This window comes from Rattus rattus, chromosome 14 (genome assembly GCF_011064425.1).
Source record: "Rattus rattus isolate New Zealand chromosome 14, Rrattus_CSIRO_v1, whole genome shotgun sequence".
Taxonomy (NCBI): Eukaryota; Metazoa; Chordata; class Mammalia; order Rodentia; family Muridae; genus Rattus; species Rattus rattus.
This window is the reverse complement of record NC_046167.1, coordinates 23,312,961-23,332,359: the sequence shown is the minus strand read 5'-3', so window position 1 is coordinate 23,332,359 and position 19,399 is coordinate 23,312,961. Positions and strand designations below refer to the sequence as shown.

Sequence of the window (19,399 nt, the reverse complement as noted above, 5' to 3'; positions counted from 1 at the left end):
ACTTGGTTTCCTGGAAACACTATTTAGGCAAAAACTCTCTGGTTTCCAGTCACCTGAGATGTCCTAACAGAATAGTTCTTTTCTGTATTGCCCTTACCCTGAGGAAGGCTTACCTTGAGGAAACACTCCACCTAGTGCAACGCCTTGTCTTAGGGAATTCCTCCATACCCTGTGGTCACTAACTAGGCTCCCGACACCAGAACAGACAATGCCTTCCCGTCCTCTTACCATTCTGTGACACTTTTGTGGGCTCTGATGACTGAAGTCTCTATGTCTATTGGGTGGTACCTCATGCCCCGCAGCTCCATGGCTTCATCCAGTGCTCCTACCACATAGAGGGCATCATGGCGCTCTGTTCAAGAAGAAACCAAGAACCAGTCAAGACCTTTGCTTTATTCTATTTTTTTCCAGAGCAACATAAACAAGGAAAGAAATCCAGATTTAGGGATGGTCAGCTCCTTTCTCCTGGGGAGTGTCAGTTGCCTCAGGCTCGGACATTCTTTTTTATCTTCCCAGAGGCTGGATGTCTAACCACCATGTCTCTTTGTTGTTTTTTGTTTTTGTTTTTTTGTTATTTCTTCTTAGGGGTGTGTGTGTGTGTGTGTGTGTGTGTGTGTGTGTGTGTGTGTGTGTGTGTGTGTGTGTAGGCCACAGGTCAATGTCAGGTGTTTTCCTCTATCACTCTCCACATCATTTATGAGACATGATCTCCCAGTGAACTTGGAGCCCAGAAATTCAGTGATTCAGCTAGGCTGGCTAGCAAGCCTTACGGATCCTTCTCAGCTTTCCAGTTCTAGTGATAAGGTTCTGCCTAGCTTTTCTTAGATGTTCTGTATGAGCGTACATTAATTATACTAAATAGTAAGTTGTATTATGATGCTTTCACATAGGTAGACAACATGCCTTTCCACCACCCTTCCTAAGCCCTTTTAGTTTTTATCCCAGCCTGCCTAATTTTTGACGCTGTCCACTGGGAGTAAGCCAGTCTTCTTGTGACGCTGTCCACTGGGAGTAAGCCAGTCTTCTTGTGGATCAGCTTCCACCATCAGATATAAGATCACCTCTCCATTAGTGATCAAGGGACTTAGCAATGACTAACGGAGCTAACACCAGTTGGCACTTAAAAATCTGAGCTGCGTGGGGTTGAACTAACAAGTCCCTCAGCTGTTCTCCAGCTACCCTGAGGCAGGATCTCTTCCTTAAGCACAGTTTGCCAAATAGACTAGTTCAGCCAGCTCCAAGGCTTCCTAGTCTGACTCCTGTGAGCTGGGATTTGAGGAAGGCTACCATGCCTACCTAACACTTATGCTGACTCTGGAGGCCAAACTCTTTGTTTTCATTTGCTCCCCAGACCCTGCAAGAGTTACTTTTATCCTGCAAGAAAACATTATAATAATGAAAATGTGGTCAGCCCTATCTTTGCTTAAAAATAAGAATTCTATCCTTAAGTTTTAACTGGGTAATAAGTATGCGAGGTAAAACTTAAAACAAATACCATGAAGTAAGCACATGAACCTTTCCTAGTTTACGCAGACAAGCAAGACCTCTACTACTCGCATCTCCTACAATAGAGCTTTGTTTTCTTGCTCAGAGTGTAGGTTCATGCCATCATGGGGACCAATGAGGGGAAGACAGCAACCACACTTCCTAGGGCTTAGCTGGCCACATTCTACAGGTTTTCCTTGAGGGCTGTAAACTGATTTCTCTTTTACAACTTTGAACTTTCTATCCTTGATTAAACAAGCCTGTGACTGCCCATCAGGAAACTGCCACAGCAGCAAGTTCTTCCCCATCATGCAGTTCTCAGGTTAGCAACGTGCTAACTGATTTAGGAAGCATCAGAGTCTAGAATCTCACCTGCCCAGGATTTTGGTCTCCCCATGACTCTAGAAGTTTATGGTAAAACAGAGCAGCAAAAAAAGACTATGAAACAATCAGAAATGAATTCTCAGGACAGTTATTTATTTTTCTGTGTGTCTGTGGGTGCACCTGTTCAGTGTCAACACAGGATATCTTCCTTCAGTTGTTCCCCACTTCACTTTGTGAGGCAGCCGGGTCTCTCAGTGAACCTGAAGCTCACTAATTTGGTTAGGTTGGCTGGCCTGTGAGCACCAGGGATCCACCTATTTGGCCTTCCTTGTCCTGTGATTACAGGTGTGTGTGTGTGTGTGTGTGTGTGGTTGTACCTAGAGTTTGAGTGCTGGAGACCTGAACTCAGGTCTTGCTTCTTGAATAGTAAGCACTTTGCCAAATGAATTATCTCCCCAGTTATTTGAATACATATTGAAAATTTAGCTCTGTCTACTGCATTTATATCTTAACCTGCCTGTGTATACATGGTCATATGTATTCACAGTTGTATACACTTATGTATATGTACACGAGTGTGGAAGCCTCAGATTTTCCCCTGGTTGCTAGTCACCTGTTTGCTGAGAAAGGGTCTCTCGCTGAATTTAGAAACAATCTGTCTACGTTGGTTGGCTAGATGGCTCAGGGAGCTAACTTCTAAGATCATAAGAAGCACACATGTGAGTTCTGGGGACTAGACTCAAGTCTTATGTTTACATGACGAACACTTTACCCAGTCCGTACTTGTCTCCCTTTCAAAGTCAGGCACTTTCAGATGAGTAAGGGTTCTGGTGAGGCTCCCAAACCTCAAGGCCTTTTTCAGTGTTGGTCAAATTCAACTTCTGTCCAATGTGTAGCATCTTCCAGCCTGGACTCACCTCCATTTGCATCTGTGAGCTCAGTTCTCCGCAGGAAGCCCAGGTAGCCTGTTCGGGCCCAGATGGTCTGGGTGTCTCCAAAACTCAACCGGGAGTTGAAATGATCGGACTGCAGAGATTCATCTCCATAAATGGTAAAATAGCCACTGGCATTGTGGGCGCTGTGGACCCAGATCTACAGACAGAATGAAACATTGTTGTGCATGAGCTTCTCTGTCCACTCAGCCTTCTCTAGGGAAGAGAAGTTAACTCTCTTCTATGCAGTAACTTGTTTTCCACAATGGCTAAGGCTTCCTTGGTTCAGTCTGAATACAAGACAATGGTGTTTTTGGCCAACTGTTGGGTTAGTGGGGTTGGGAACCAGGAGTACAGAGACCCACACGGTTCTCTATAATAACAGTACTATGTGAAAATAAGCTATAACCACAGAACCAAATAAGCCATTCATTCACCCGCTGAAAATTTCATTAAAGCAGATTACAGGAAGATTTTAAAAGTGAGCAAAGTTGTATGAGTTTCCTTATGGCTTTTCAAATGTGATGGCCATTTCTAAGAGGAACTGGGAAGATGCTCAAAGCTCTAAGATTGTGCCTTTCCCCTTTCCCTTTCACTTGACTAGCACACCTTTTGAAGCAGACTGTGATCAAATAACACAGAGTACAGTGAAGGGGCAAAGTCAACAGAAAGGACAGGCAGGTGAATGTGGGGTCTACAGCAGCAGAACGGTTAGGTAGAGGCTGACATAGGTGCAAAGCAATAGCTGTGGAAGATGTGGATCCACATGAAAGGCTGGGGAAATATGGAGCCAACACAATCCCCAAGGCATCTGGATAATGCATAATGGTGACAATACACAGGGCCAGTGCCATGAGGAGGGCTTTCAGGTTATACTGTTTGCAGCATGGGCATTCTGAGATTGGATATTTTGTTATTTTGCTAACATTGAAATATGGCTGAGTACCTTGAAGTGAGATCTTCATTTGTACTGTATACCATTGTATCCCAAGACCCCAGATTAGTATCTTGGTCCTAGCAGACTTTACTAAGCACCTGCTGAAGTAATTAAAAAGTAACACACAGAAGGACAACATCAGATGAGGTGGTGACAACTGTTTCCTGTTCTCCAGTATGCAATATTTCCTTGCTAAAACAACTGTGCTGGATTATAACTGGCAGTCAGCCTGGGTCTGGAATTTCTTTGGAGACAAGTCTCTAGGCACATGTGTAAGTGGTTGTCTTGCAGATTAACTGAGGTGGGCAGAGCCACCTGAATGTGAGTAGTTCCACTTGTTAGGCTTCATTCTAGATGACAAGAAAAGAAAGCTAGCTGAACACCATTGCTCCCACTGCACTTAAGATTGTGGATGTAATGGGACCAACAGCCTTCAACTCCTGACATGACGTCCCAGCCATGACAGATCTCTGAGACCATAAGCCAAAATAAACTCTTCCTTATTTTGCTCTTGTCACAGCATCAAGACAAGTTACCTAATACAACGTCACATAATTCAGTTTCAAAAGGGGAAATAGAAGCCTGCTATTTCTAACACCACCAAGTAGAAGATGTCAGGGCAAGACACATATCACCTACTCTCTTATGTGGACTCTGAAAGGTTGTGCTTACAGAAAGCAGAGAGCTAAACAGTTATCACAGGTGCCTGAGCTTGGGAAACGATGGGGGGAATGTTGGCTGAAGGGTATTAGCCTTCATTTAGATGATGAAGGCCTCCTGGGAGAAGAGATTGTGTCCTTTTGGCTTGAAATTTGGTCACAGAACTTAAAATTTCTCACCATACACAGAAAAAGTAACTTTATGAGGTGATAGGTGCATTGATTACTTTGAATGTAATCATTTTACAATGCATAAAACTACTAGTACATAAAAATATTATATGCACACCTTGACTTATATACTTTATTTAGCAATTATGGTTCAATCAAGTTGGAGTAAAACTATATTTAAAAAAAGTCAACTTCCTAACATCTCCAGTCCTTGTTGCCCTGGGAGGGGACAGAACATCAAGTAACACTTGATTAACCTAATTCAGATCATTTTTTTTAAATAATCACAGGATTCAAACAAGGGTCACAAAGTAGCTAGACAAAAAACGGATGTGGAGAGTAGGAAGTGGTTAGGGCTTGACCATGAGTCATGTATCTTACCCACATGCTCTGGGGCAAGTGTTCCTGGGTGGGCAGATACCGCTCTGCTGCTGGTGAGATGTAAGATAGACCATGCAGGTATGATCACACACAGGTATCCTAAGCTGGGTAGCTAAGGCATAGGCAGACTTAACGGAAGGGAAAGGGGAGACTTGGACTGTGTCATTTGCTCCTGCCTGTACCTTCTCAGAGAAATCTATCCGTGGAGAGAACAAGAGAAAGGACAAGGTCAGACACCTGACCTCACCAAATGGTGGTATCAGGACCCCACTAATTTCAGTGCTGAAAAACAGGCTTGGAAGCATGATGAGCTATTTCCCTCCAGTCATACCTTGCCAACAGCATAAGGAGACCAAATGACAGGGTGTGGATGTCATCACAAGTAACATAAAGCACCAGTCTTTGCTCTCTGATCTAAAACACACAATTAATCACTACTTTGATATTTTTGGGCCTTTAAGTTTCATGGCCATCCTGCTAGGTGGAGCTCTGTTCACTTGTAGGTTCCAATAATTTCCTGGTGAAGGAGTCCTTAGAAACAGGGAAGGCTCATGAGAGCACTCTCCAGAGTGGATCTGTAGAGATGAGACTTGCTGTGCTGTTGGAATTCTCGGATGACCATGTCTCCTGTGACCTCGGGGATGTACACTATCATACCGAGCTTTCCAGCAATGACTGGATCTGGAAAGCACAGCTCTAGCTCCTCCCTGGACACCATGGCTTGCCCTGTGCGAGCTGCATGGGCTACGGACGATAGTAGGTGCCAAAGCAGAAACAGGCCCAGAGGACACATCTCTGGAAGGCTCTGTGTGACTCACCTCTCCAAGGTGGGAGTCCCCCAGGGGGCCTTTCGTTTCTGGATTGGCAATAATGATCCGGACTCCAGGAAGTATCTGTTTGAGTAAACAGAGGAGACAATTTCTGATTGTGGCTAGAAAGGCAGGCAGGCATGAAACACTCTCCATGGCAACTTGCCTCAATGCCAACCGGCCATTTTCTTTTTCCTAAGAACATTTGGACTGCATCATGGCATGAAGTTAAGTGCATGCCATTACCAAAGAGTATTCTCACTACCAGTGCTCTACAAGTCTACAGTCTGGGGCACTTTAAATACAGAAATCTGATTGTCAATCATATCTCAAAACTGATAAATGCTCAGACCTGACCGTTTAAAAAGGAATTCTGAAGCAAAAATTATGTTAACAACATTTCACCCAGTCTGATGTGTAAAATAGGAATTTGCCCACACTGATTTAACAGCATGGCATATAGAAACTAAGGAAGGAGGCAGGGTCAGAAGCAACCTGAACTTGAGGAATTGCAGAGGGGAGTTTGTAGGGATGTGTGTGGACTAAATGGAGCCAATCTCCAAATGAATCTTGGTAAATGATTCAACAGAGGATGTTTTTGTGGTTGGTAGAAGTAAAAGTGGGTGGGTTGTGATAAGACTGTCTGTGTGCTATAACCTCCTGCTGGACCCATTCCTACCGATGATCCACTTTTACATAGATATTGATATAATAAGTCCTTCTTCCCAATGTACATTGAACCTAGCAATAGTTTACTATATCACATTGAGAAGAATTCAAAAGTCCATTCTAACATCTCAGATTTTCTGAACTGAGGCAGGCCATATATTAACTTTCAATAGTCAAGTTGAAGCAAGACACTCTGTGATAGAAACTCATGCCATCATGTCTGTACATAACAGGCCCTATAATTGTGTGGGGATAGTGGTTACCACCTTTCTACTCCAAGAACCACTTCATTAAGGGATAGTTCTTGTAGTTATGAACAGATACTAAAAGACCTACAGCAACATATGCTTCTTTTAGAAGTGTCTCCAAGGGCCTAGGGAGTATGAGTTTGCTCTGCAAGCATGAGTTCAAATCCCCAGCACCCCCACAAAAAGCTACGCATGGTTGTACATGCCTGTGACCCCAGCATTGGGGAAGGGGGATGAGTGGATCCCAACAGCTCTCTGCTTAATCAACCTAGTCAAACATGTGGTGGATTCTACTTAAGTGAAGACCCTATCTGAAGGCAATATGGAGAAAGTAATTGACAAAGGAAGAAACCCAATATTATTCTGCTCTAGCTGTGTGTGTGTGTGTGTGTGTGTGTGTGTGTGTGTGTGTGTGTGTGTGTGTGTGTGTGTATGTATATGAGAATGAATTGGCATTTGGGTCAAAGAGGAAACAAGCATGTAAGTTTAAATATACTTTTTAGTTCTGTCAAAACTGTAAACAATGTGACAGGAACTGAGACACATTATCCACACACTTCTTTAATGTAATACCCTGATTTTGAACTAGACTACTAGGATAGAACAAGAATCAATAGAATAGTTCACAACTTTTGCTTGCATTAGGTATGAACAGGCGACTAAATAGTAGCCAATAGTTTTTAAGCTTAAGACAGTATGAGAACCTTCTCAAGGTTCTGAAAGTCTTTACTCCTCCTGAGGGCTGGAACATGGGACTAATAACTGAATTGGAACAAGCACATTAAAACTTTGGCAAGCTCTTAGAACAGAGCCCATAGAGAGATAGGTAGCAGTCAGGCTTCTAGTGGCTCCAACACCACATAGTTTTGTTATTATTGTTGCTGTTGTTATTATTATTAGTAATAATAATAATAATAATAATAGTGGTGGTGGTGGTGATGATGATGATGTTATTCAAAATACTATTATTGCTTTCTGTACTCATAGTCAACCCATCCTGGAACAGTATCTTTTCTCCGGGGTAACACATAGTCTGAGAGCACATCTCTTCACACAGTGAAGTCTGTTCATCCTCACTCACCTTTGTGCTGGGACAAGGCTTTAACACTTTAATACTTACTTTTCCAGACTCCATCAGAGGTAGGCTGTGAGGGGACCCCCTTTCTACCAACCGGACTCTGTAAGTAGAAACACGCGTCACTCAGTGGGCATTTGGACCACACTGCTGTCCTTTGGCCACCGTTAGTACATGGCTTGGGCTTGGCAGGTTCTTAGGGAAGTAAACTGTTAGCAAAGGTGGAAGCCCCAGAGAGGGCTACTGATAGCAGAGGCAATGATGTCTTTGCAAAGACAAATGGCAAGAACACATCAGTAATGGTCACAGGGGAAGGATATGGAGCCACATTCGCTCCATCTGTGAGACAATGGAAAGATGTGTCTGCACTCAGAGTGGAAGGATGGGCATTAAATGGCATCCTTAACCATGACAGGGGCCCAGGTGTGACCTGTAGGCCTGCAGTTGGTATAGTTATGCTTGACTGTTGACATGATGTTGAGGAAGGCAGGGTTCTGTGGATTCACTGGACACAGTTGGCCTACTAAACTAGGAGTGCCTGAGGGGAGAAGCAGGAGGAACATGGTTTGGGTCTACAGCACAGTTAACAGTAAGCTGGTCTGCAGACTGCTGAGAAGACCTTGACTGACCATGTCCTGAGCTGTCTCATTGTCCTTCCTGGGGCTCCATCTTTCAGGCTTTGTGATCTTTACTGCTCATTTTTCCTTCTCACCAGTTAAACAAGGATTAGATACTATTCACTTACCTGCAAAGCAGTGTGTGTGTGTGTGTGTGTGTGTGTGTTGGAGGCCAGAGGTCAACACCTTCTACTTTATATTTTTCAGTCAGACAATTTCACTGGCCTGGAACTTGCTAAGTAGGCATAAGTAGCCAGAGAGCTCGAGATCCACTGTCTCTGGCTTCTCAGAGCTGATAATATAAACATGTGTCATCCTGCCCGACTTTTTGACAAGTTTTGTTCACACAAAGAGAAAGTGAGTGTTTGGTGTTTGCAAGCACTTGAACAGAAAACACAGGTTGGAACTGTACCTGGGGAAAAAAACAGAGCTTGGAGCAGATTATAAGAGATCTTCCCTTCCTAAGCTTTATCCCATATTCCTCTAAGATACGGAAGACATAAGGCCTCCAATCCTACATGCCTGATAAAGACTTGGCAAGGGCCATAGGAGAAGGAAAAAGCAGATAGAAGAGGCATTGGGGCCATAGTCTTGTTGTCAACTTGCTATGACCTACAGCTCTCCCAGTTAGGAGCTGGGCAATGGGTACAGCACATTCATTTTTACTAGACAGTGATCTCTGACAGATGACTTTCCTAACAATTGTACATGGGTGGTCACACTGCTCTGTGTTTTGTACCATTCTTGATCTGGGATCTTATTGTTCCTCTGGCTGAAGTTGACAATGATGTCAAATCACTTTGTAGTTGTACAATTCCCAGAAAATCCCAGAATATATTTGGAAAAGTAAAGAATCACAAATTCATGTTAGCATGAGCACACACATACACAGAACATACCTGTGTGTATGCAACAAACACAATACTCTGAACACACTAACAGGAACAACATACATACACATACACACACCCTTACACACATGAAGTCCTCATTTGCTTGTTGCACCTTTTTACAATCATGGGCATATATGTACCGCCTGGATAACACACTACCAGATGCTCTTATGTTTTCAGTACATAATACCCTCCAGCATACATGATCTTAAGTGCACATGTACAGCACGCCTACATCACACCACACACATGCACATGCAGAACTCAAGCCGCTCACGTAATGCACACCAGGGCCCAAGCTAGCATATGAGTCCCTGGGCCAATAAGTGTCTTAGATTTTACCCTTGCTTCTCCTACTGTGCTGCTGACTAATATAAGCCCACTGAGATGCCTTTATTTCTGTCCACTGCTGTTAGGAATCTTGATATCCAGTTATTCATCAGGTTGCAATTACTTTAGAATCCATGTTTTTCTTTCATTCCTTCCTGCCTGACTTCCTCCCAGGATGGTTTTTATAAAGCCCAGGCTAATATCAACTTGTTCTGTAGCTGATTTTTCTGGTCTCCCTACATCTACCTCCCCAGTGTTGGGGTTACTGGCATGTGGCACTTCCTCCAGTTTATACAGTGTTAGGGATGGCATACAGGGTGTCTTATCTGTTAAGCTAAGCAAATGCTCTAACTGACCTACACCCACAGCACTAGAATTCATACTGCTCTAGCCATACCCTCTAATCATGACTTCAGGTTACACTCCAGGATGGAGTCTAGATCTTCATAATAATACTGGGCTAAGATCTGACAACCCACTAAAACTGTGTTGTGGAATATATGAGGAATATTTTTCTTTTCTACTTAAAGATGAAACAATTCAAGTGCTTAAAGAAAAGATCAAACTGAAAGATCAAGTAACTATGAATTCATTTTAAATACACAGTAAATAATACCTTTAAAATTAATAACAATTCTCAAATAGCCCCTGAACATTTTCTTTTGTATATGTGGGAACTAAATTTATTCTGGAGACTGGAGGACTATGTATCCTCATTATGTGAGGCAGAAATTTTCTCCATGGCAACCTGGCTACAAACACTGATTGCCAAATCCCTAACATTGGGGCTACAAGAATAAAATGGGTATTAAAGACAGAGACCTAACACCAAGCAGATGTGGTTAATGAATCTATTTAATTCCTTGCTTCTAAAGGGTGGGCCTACTGAGATCTTGATCTCAATCTCTGAGCTAGTTTGCACCTATCTGTCCTCTTCCCTTCTTTCACTCACAGTGCATTCATAGCATACTGGCAAACTAAGCTCCCCCAGGTTAATTAAGTGATAATTGGGCAGGTATCTTGACACTCCCAAGTGAATGTCCCATTAAATCAATTGGTAAAGTAATTAATCCTTATGACAGACCTCACATAGGTGTTGTTGTATCAGATTCTCAAAGACTCTGAGGGAAAACCCATTGGAGAACACCGACCATAGGAGGATGCAGAGGATGCAGAGGATGCAGATGGGGCTGTGTCTGGATATCAGGAAGGTGGACCTCCACTGACTATAAATGAGGGATGAAGATGAGAATGAGATTCTATGCAACAGGCCAAGGAAAAGGGGCCTAGACAGATGAAGTGAGGTGGGCAGAACAGATTTCTACAGAAGGCCAGGCAAGCAGGAACATTGTAAATTCCTATCATCTTGAAAAATAAAGTGTAGGGTGGTCTGAGGAGATACCTCAGTCAACTTGAGGGTCTCAAGCACTCACTCACATCCCGCAGTGGGAATTTAAGGAGAGCCCCACACTGTGGGAAAGAGCTGCTGGGGCAGAGAAAGAGTAGCAGGTACCTTAACCAGACAGAGCAGACTGAAAAGGCCTGAAGCAGGCCTGAGTGAAGAAGGTGGAGCGTATGATCCCGGGAGATATTCTGGTGACTCAGGAATAATCCTCAGTTTTTCTCTACTATAGAAGAGAACTGGTTATTTCAGGGAAACTACACTGCATCATATCCAAGCTCTATGATGGTACCTGGGCCATCCACCATGCTGATGGGAGGTCTGGTGACTGCTCAGACACAACCCTTCACTTTAAGGTAGCCTGAGAAGTTGTGGCCTAGAAGTCCATCAAGGGCAAGATCATTTATGATCATCACAACTGATGACATTATTCAGTGAAGTTTAATGACACATGACCCTGGAGCAATTTCCAGGACACTTACTGTCATGTCTCTTTCTAAAATTATTTTACTGTGCAAAGCAGCCTAGGCCAGGAAGACTATTACTACTGACTTGAAATTAGGACACAAGCATGATTCAGAAGGCCTTAGTTAAGATCACAGAATTGAGTGATTGGAAAGGATTCATCTTCGACCCAGGCCTGCTGCTCTTTCGAGCAATACAGGACTGATCGAATGGTGAATATGATCACTCACCACCCACTATACACCCTTAGTCATAGCAGTTTCCCCACACGCTGCCCTTTCTGTATGAAGATTTGTCACAATGAAGACAATTGGGTTAAAATATTAACAGGTAAAGATAGTTTTTGAGACAGTCTGTCTTTTCTCAAAAGAAAATCCCCAGATCCAATTTTAGGCTTTCCCCGATTGCCCAGATACTCATAACCCAGGAGGATATCCAACTGCAGTGCACTGAGAACTCTGGTCTTTCTGGATTTGGGAGGACAGTGGGAGGGCAGATTTCCTGGAGGGTCACTAGCACGGCACTCTTTCGGTAAGGTATACAAGCGAGGCATTATTGTTCAGTAAGGTTCACAGTTAGGTGGATTTGAATTCAGATCCAGAGGCTCCCACTTGGGCACCCTCACCTCTGATCCTGGGACAACTTATTTTGTCCTTCCAATGCTGGTTCTGAGCTTAGAAAGTGCTCCAGATTGAACTCTGAGCATCCAAACCTGATTCTGTAGAGGACAGTGGCGAGGGGAAAGTCATTTTCATTGGTCCCTAGCCACCATGTAAGGGACTTTAATGACACAACCTCTAACATCTGTGACAGGTGAGAGTCTAACACAGAATCATGCAGGCCAGGCATGTGTTGCTGGCTTCTGATAGGTGCTGCTATTTTAGTACAAATTCCATGAACTGCAGGGCATGAACAGTCCCTTATCTCTACCAATTACTTGGCAGCATATCAGAAAAGGCTCCAGATATGGGCCAATATTGGGTAAGGGTGCGCAAAGCCTGTGGGAGTAGGGAGTGGTGACTACCCTGGTCTCCTCAAGTGGCATGTTTCACCTGGCCAACAGATTTGGATTCCCTGTCAGTCTGTCCAGAGGATGGTTCCTGTTTCAGCTGTCTTCTTGGTCAGGCAGACCACCCATGCTCTCACCCTCTCCCTAACCACACAAACACTTTGACTTTTTTCCCATGTAGTACAAGTTTTGATAGATGAGTAAACTTCTAGAAAACACAGGGTAAACAGCACGCTACATGGTGTACAGCAACATATTCGTGTGAAAAGTAACCACCTGTGAAGTACATCGATCTATGCTTATATCTGCACACCACACAACAACAATGTTGTAGCATTTCCATGGCCACCAAGCAGACCATAAGCCATTTCAATGGGAAGAACTGATGATAATATCATAACATTATATCATAACTGATAATAACATTTTTTCTTTCCTCTTGGACATCTCAATAGATTCTTCTAGTTGAGGTAGGGCTTCTGCCAAAAAGTCTTATGTTGTGTGGGCCTCTGCCTTGTCTTCCTGAGACATAATATAAAAACACAAATGGGCACACACCAATAATCCCATTTAAAAATCTGTTTGGTAGCTTTGCAGAAAAGGTAAATTCATTTCTACTTTAACTGTTTCATAAAAACACCAACATAAGGTGCAAATGTATACATCCCTCATGTAGAAATGTAGCTGGAATGTTGACATATATTGTCATGCAAAATGGAATCTGACCACGACTTTTAGATACTTCTCTTCTCCCAGGTTTTTAAGTTTTAGCCATCTTTCTCAGCCACACACTTTCTCCATGTAATGGTGGTTTAAACAAGTAAACATGGCTACTTTCACCTCTTGGTTAACCAGGACACATATTTGCTGGGTCACCCACAATGGAGGAAAGGAGGAAAGAAGAGAGAACCCATACCTGTCATGTCTCAGGGCTCTCATGTCAACATAGACAGTGGTGGGGTCAGGTCCTGATGTCCCCTGTGAACAACAACACATGTGGTTAACCTGTGTGCATGGAAAGAAGCTATGTCTATATAAGCTCTCCTAGTCGTAGGCATTTGCTTGGTAAAAGCCTCAAGCTGGACAAACCACCCCAAAGACTAATGGCGCTAAACCTGTAGCTCTCCAAGCAGCCTTCTAACATCTGATTTATCATCTAAATTTCCAAAGTAACCTTAGGATCACACTGGCCCATCACAAAGCTTGACCCCAGCCATGCATGTATAATAAGAATGCAGGGAGGAACATGTAGACAACATGTTTTACTAGGAAAAGTTTGGCTGCAAAAGCGGGTTGCCAGGATATGAAATGTCTCTTGCTCAGAAATTTTCACTACATGAATTCAGAAAGGCTATTTTTAGACCTTAAGATACTGAAGCATGAGCATGACAGGAGCTGACAGATTGAGGAGGAAGATACAGGAGATAATTATTTTGTTCCTTGTAATCCCGCTTGTGCCTCGGCCTCAGAAGGTTATTTCTGTCTGTGACGTAAGTCAGGGAGGTTCTATGCGTCTCTAAATCAACTGAGCAGTAAGTACACTGAGCTTTAACACAGCAGTCCAGACATTCATCTTGGCATCATAAAGACCTTCTAAAAATATACTGGGCTGACTTCTGACCAATAGCCTCTGCTCAAGGAAGGCATGTATTATTGAGATGATACAACGTTTTACATATGAGATAAGGTAATGATTAGAAGATTAAAAAACATGGTAAACACAACAGACATAAGAGGGTGGGGGAAGTTTTGCCTTTCGGAATTTACTTAACTGTACTATATTTCTTTAAGAATCTCATTTTGTACCAAAGTATGTATAAATATAAAAATAAAAACAGTAACAGCTTTGCTGGGTAAGCAGGAGCAGATGCAAGTGGGTACTCTTGAGTTCCAGGTCAGCTAGGATACAGGGTGAGACCCTGTCTAAACAACAAATCATCACCTTTTTGTTACAACAGTCAGGGATAGTGATCACTGGGGTCCACCACTGTGAGTAGGGAGAGGAAACACAAGCAAGTGAGACGTGGGTGCCCACAATGACAGCAGTTGCCAACAGTGTTCTTTCCACCTTATAACTATTCAGTGGAGCTGCGCTACAGAGCAACAGATGGAGAAACACTGTGTGGTGAAATGAACAATGTGAGATTCATAACCATATGTGGTCAACTAAAACCAGCAAGGCCTAGCACAGGTCCTGAGAAGTGGGGGATGGTAGAAAATGGAAGTAGACCCAATCAGCCAAGGACTAGGGATCACACTCATGGTGACACCATCTGGGTGCTGCTACTCTAGGTGGTACCAAGCAAGCCACAGGCCTATAGACCACCTGTCAATCTCTTCATTGCACTTGCAGCTTGTCTCAGTGCTGGAAGCCGGAGTGGCAGGAGGTAAGGAGGTGGGTGTATGCTGGTGTGATGAACAGAAAAGTCCCCTACCTGCTCGGCCATCGTCCACAGCCTGTGGGGCTACAAGCAGCAAGAGGGTGGGGACAAGAAAGGAGAATATACCAAGCCAACGGGCAGGAAGGACACAAATAGGAGAGAGACACACAGAACAACGCAACAATTAAGAATGGGATGAAGAAAAGGGAAGGATGGGGTGGGGAAGAATGCAGAAAGCAGAGAACAAAGTAAAAACAAGATCAAAACAATGTTAAATATGGAAACCATTAAAATTAACCACTATACTGTTAAAGATGGGGGAAAAAACTGAAAAGATGTCAACATATCCACAGAGCACAAAAGAGAAATAGAGGATAGGCTATGGCACGTAAACTGTCCCAGGACCTTTATCAGTAAGGTAGACAGTGCATCTCAAAAGTGACTTTAAGGTGCTTTCAGTTTTCTCTTTCCAATGACACTTCAAAGTCTATATTGCAATGGCTCACTCTAATGACTTCATCAAGACAGTTTTTAAGAGATGTGTGTGCACGTGTGTCTGTGCCTCTGACTGTGGGCACTCACGGAGGACACAGGTGTCAGAGCTCCCTGGAGGTACAGGAGATTGCGAGCTGCCCACCGTGGGTGCTGGGAACCAAACTCATGCCTTCCGTATGCTCTTAACCTCTTCATCTCCTTAATTGTAAGTTTTTCACAACAGGGAGGAGAAGTCTTTACATGTACAGTTATAGCTTCTCATCCTATTCATAGATTAGTAAAATAAAAGCATCAAATATGCATTTCTGAGGTATGATGGTATCAAGTTCCAGGCTCCTAAACTGAATACTCGCTCCCTTCTTTCTTTACACACTGAGTTTGACATTAGCCTAAGTTATAAAAAAAAAGTCTAATTTTTAAAGGGAGAGTTAGGGTGGGACAGGCAAATTTCAAAAGATAGTGAAAATCTATCTAATTCACTGGCCTGTAATCTGCCAGTCTATACCATCAGCTGTCAAGCTGTTAAATGGAATGAGACTCACAGGAACCAGCCAAAGACCACCTTGCCTGGTTTTGAAATGTTTTACTGGAACATGGCCCGTTTGTTAATACACTATGTATTTTTCTTTTGAGAGGACCCTTCTGAAAAGACCACATCAACACTAAGCTTGACTTCCTCCCTCCGGCCCAGTGAATGCCTCCCTTCAAAGGGAGCACGTGTGAGCACTCAGGCTGGCAAAGTCTGGTAACTGTCATACAAACAGACTTTAGGGTTCAGGGACTTGTGGAACCCTTCCTACTACTTGAGTGAAGCCTCATAAGATCAGTTTTACTTGGATGACTGAATTAGGACAGAACTTCAGGGCCAAGTGCCTACATTGCACTGATGACCACTTGGCCTGCATCAGGTGACGTGCTCAGTCCTGCCGTGCCATATGGGAATGACATACTTACTTCACAGGTGCGCTGTGTGCTGTTTAAATAAAGTAACCATGTAATGGAATGTTGGAATGAGTGTCTAGCACACGGGACACACTGGATCAAACTTAGATATCTATTTGATATTAATAGCTTAAAACTTTTAGCCAGGCTGTGGGTAAAAGGCACAGTCTAAACTCAGAACTCTTCTTGACTGAAACGAAGAACAAGTCAAATGACAGAGAATACAGGTCCCGAGAGCCCAGACTGGAGTATTAATTATTAAGGACAACATATAGCAGCAGAAAGCAGAAAGTTGTAGCTGCCAGTGACTAACTCCCCAGAGCACGCAGAAATCCCTGACAACACTTTATTTTTACTTCTCTCATTTAAGAACATGGCAGAGGAAAACAAGTGGCTTGAAAGCTCAAATTAATTAATCTCTTATTACAGCTATTTGTTTTATGCTGAGAGAGCTATACTGCCCTCTGAGCAGTCCGGTTTTTTCTCTTTAATGACCAAGGACTCTTAGTTCTATCACTGTGATGACTGTATTTCTCTTTGTCGGGTTTTCAAGATTTAAGGTTGACTAGAACTTTTACTATTGATTTAATTCTACAAAGTTATTTATTTATAAACAAGCTTTTCACTCAGATAAATCACTCATCTTATCCTACGTAATAAAACCATCAGCATTCACATTTAAGGACTTGTCCCCTTAATGAGAAAACATCTGAAGCCTCCTTTGGGAGATGGAAAGACATTGTTTTTCCTTCTCTTCCTTTAATGAAAAGAGGATGCTACTTTTTATATTATATAGCTAATGCAGAGAGAGAGTTTCTTTGCTCTAAATAGCTGTCAAAGCGATGGGAAACTGTTCCCAAGATAGGTTAATAATAAACAATGACACTGCTTATAATGGTACTGTAGAAAAGGATGTTAAATTGGGCACAGTGGTACACACATTCAATCCCTGTATTTCGGAGGCAGAGGCAAGCAGATCTCTGAGAGCTAGGAGACCAGCCTGGTCTACATAAGTGAGTTCCAGGAGCCAGAGCGGCAAAGTGAGACCCTGTCTCAAACAAACAAACCAAAACAAAAAAATCTGACACTAAAGTTAATTAAACACTAAAGTAGTAATTTGATATTTCCAATATCTACTTTTCATCATCAATTCAACAAATGAAAATTATGTAATTTTAATAGTTCAAGATTCTGAGAAATTGTCATTCTTAAAGGTGACAAGTGGCTTATTCCTAGATAGCTCTGTTAATTAGCAAATTCTATTTAACCTTTCCAGGCCTTTCTCTCATCATAAAAATCAATGATTAAACTTTATCCTTCTTATGTATAGGAGGGTCTAACTAGCAGCTGCCCTAATCAAAGGGCTTTATGTTGATGTATTTGTTAAAAACACTCTGTGTTTTCTTTCAAAGCAAAGCTTGGATGTCCATTTTCTCTTTAAGTACAATTTACTTGAAGCAGATTCATCCTGTAAGGTCATTTTGGAGGAAATTCAGATGTGCTATGCGCTTTTTATATGGGCAGTAAACTCTGACCAAGAAAGTACTCATTTAGTGGCTGTAACTTCTGTTGAATGCATAGGGTTGATGGTGAGATGACTCCGGTTCCAGCACTTTTCAGAAACCTGTTTGTACTCCAAAGTGACAGCATCAGCACCCGTGACAGTGTGGTGGCCCAAAGAGGGTCATTAGAGAAGCTGTGCCCTAGCACAGCTACTAACAGAAGACATGACAGAAGTGTAGAGCAAGGAAAGGAAGCGGAAGGGACCCGGAATAGGACACAGCCTCTGCTACGTGATGGTGGATGGCCATGGACTATTGTAGATAAAGTCTCAGTAAGCAAGGGCATGATGACTCCATAAAAGAGAGGTGTTCAACATGAGACTGACCATGGTGAAGAGGGGTATGAGGCTGGGCAGTAAAAACAGCTGGGTGCCACAGGAGAAGAAGTTTGTAAAATAAAAACAAATCCCTAATTTATTCCTTCTGAAGTTTAACTTTAGAGCTGCATATATTTAATTATGATTGGTACAGGGAGGAGAATGCTGTACATGTGCCTTGGTGTGTGTGTATAGGTCAAAGGACAACCTGTGGGGTCTCTCCTTCCACCACAAGGTTTCTAGGTATCCAACTCTGGTCATTGTTCTCGGCAGTTAGCCCCTTCATCCACTGAGTCATTTCTCTGGCTGCTTTAAACTATAGACAGGCACACCATCTGCTATATTTGAATATGTATATTGTATATACAATTATAGATGTGCCCATGTAGACCAAGTATTGTTCCTCAGATACCTCACTGGCTTGGTTGGTGATTGAGCTCTAAAATTCGCCTCTGTTTTACCTCTTAGGTGCTGGGATTTCAAGTGTGTATACCAGACCTGGGCTCCTTTATAATATAGGTTTAGGATTTGAACTCAGGTCCTTTCAAGGCAAGCATTTTAAAACTAAGTTGTCACCCCAGCTCTGTCAGATGTGTTTTAAATGGTATCTACCCATGTCTGTTCAGCACTAGAAAAAAATTGCATGATTTCATCTTTTGAGTATTCAAGGCACTGTGGAGACCTTTTGGTCTGTAATTAAAAAAAAAAAACCCAAATTTATAAGGTACATAGAAACCTAAAAGGCTAGGAAACTCCACTGGTTTCACAAGTGACACCACTAATTTCACAAAACACTGTCCCTAAGGAATAGGCATTTAAAGCCTAGACACACATGGATGAGGCTCCCTTTCTAATCTGCTTAAGTACTGTCTCAGAGAGATTAAGTCTCCTCACTGTAACTAGCTGATTACCCAGAATCTCAGAATCTCAGTGTGCTGAAGGGATGTGGGACGGTGATTAGATGTGAAGAAAGCCACTAGAAAGAAATAGCCAATCAACTGACAGTTCACAGTCCTGCTGATACACCAGTGTTTGTGCACGCCAGCGATGCTGGTTCTTCAAAGAGAAGCCTCACCTTCTTCATCACCTTAACCATTTAGGCAGAAGGGGGAAAATCTCAAGAGTATCTTGGCTTTTTATGTTTCCATTTGCACACTGATCTTCCTCACACTTTATTTTGCACTGTGTCCTGTTCTAAACAGAAATATCACAGGAAGCGATTTCTGCCTTCCAGATGATGTGTCTCACAGCCTTGTTTGTAAAAACAGCTCTGTCACACAGCTTCATACAACATAA

General features: G+C 42.7%; 1 protein-coding gene across 2 annotated transcripts in view; it reads right to left on the bottom strand.

The window, feature by feature from the left end:
- Dip2c (disco interacting protein 2 homolog C) overlaps positions 1 to 19,399 on the bottom strand; it is a 150,948-nt gene that overhangs the window by 6,374 nt on the left and 125,175 nt on the right. For both annotated transcript variants that reach the window (XM_032884503.1, XM_032884504.1), the window contains exons 30-34: positions 13,323 to 13,384; positions 7,736 to 7,793; positions 5,708 to 5,782; positions 2,727 to 2,901; positions 229 to 352 (exon numbers count right to left, since the gene is read on the bottom strand). In XM_032884503.1, coding sequence (XP_032740394.1) covers positions 229 to 352; positions 2,727 to 2,901; positions 5,708 to 5,782; positions 7,736 to 7,793; positions 13,323 to 13,384 — 494 coding nt within the window. The remainder of the gene's footprint in view (positions 1 to 228; positions 353 to 2,726; positions 2,902 to 5,707; positions 5,783 to 7,735; positions 7,794 to 13,322; positions 13,385 to 19,399) is intronic.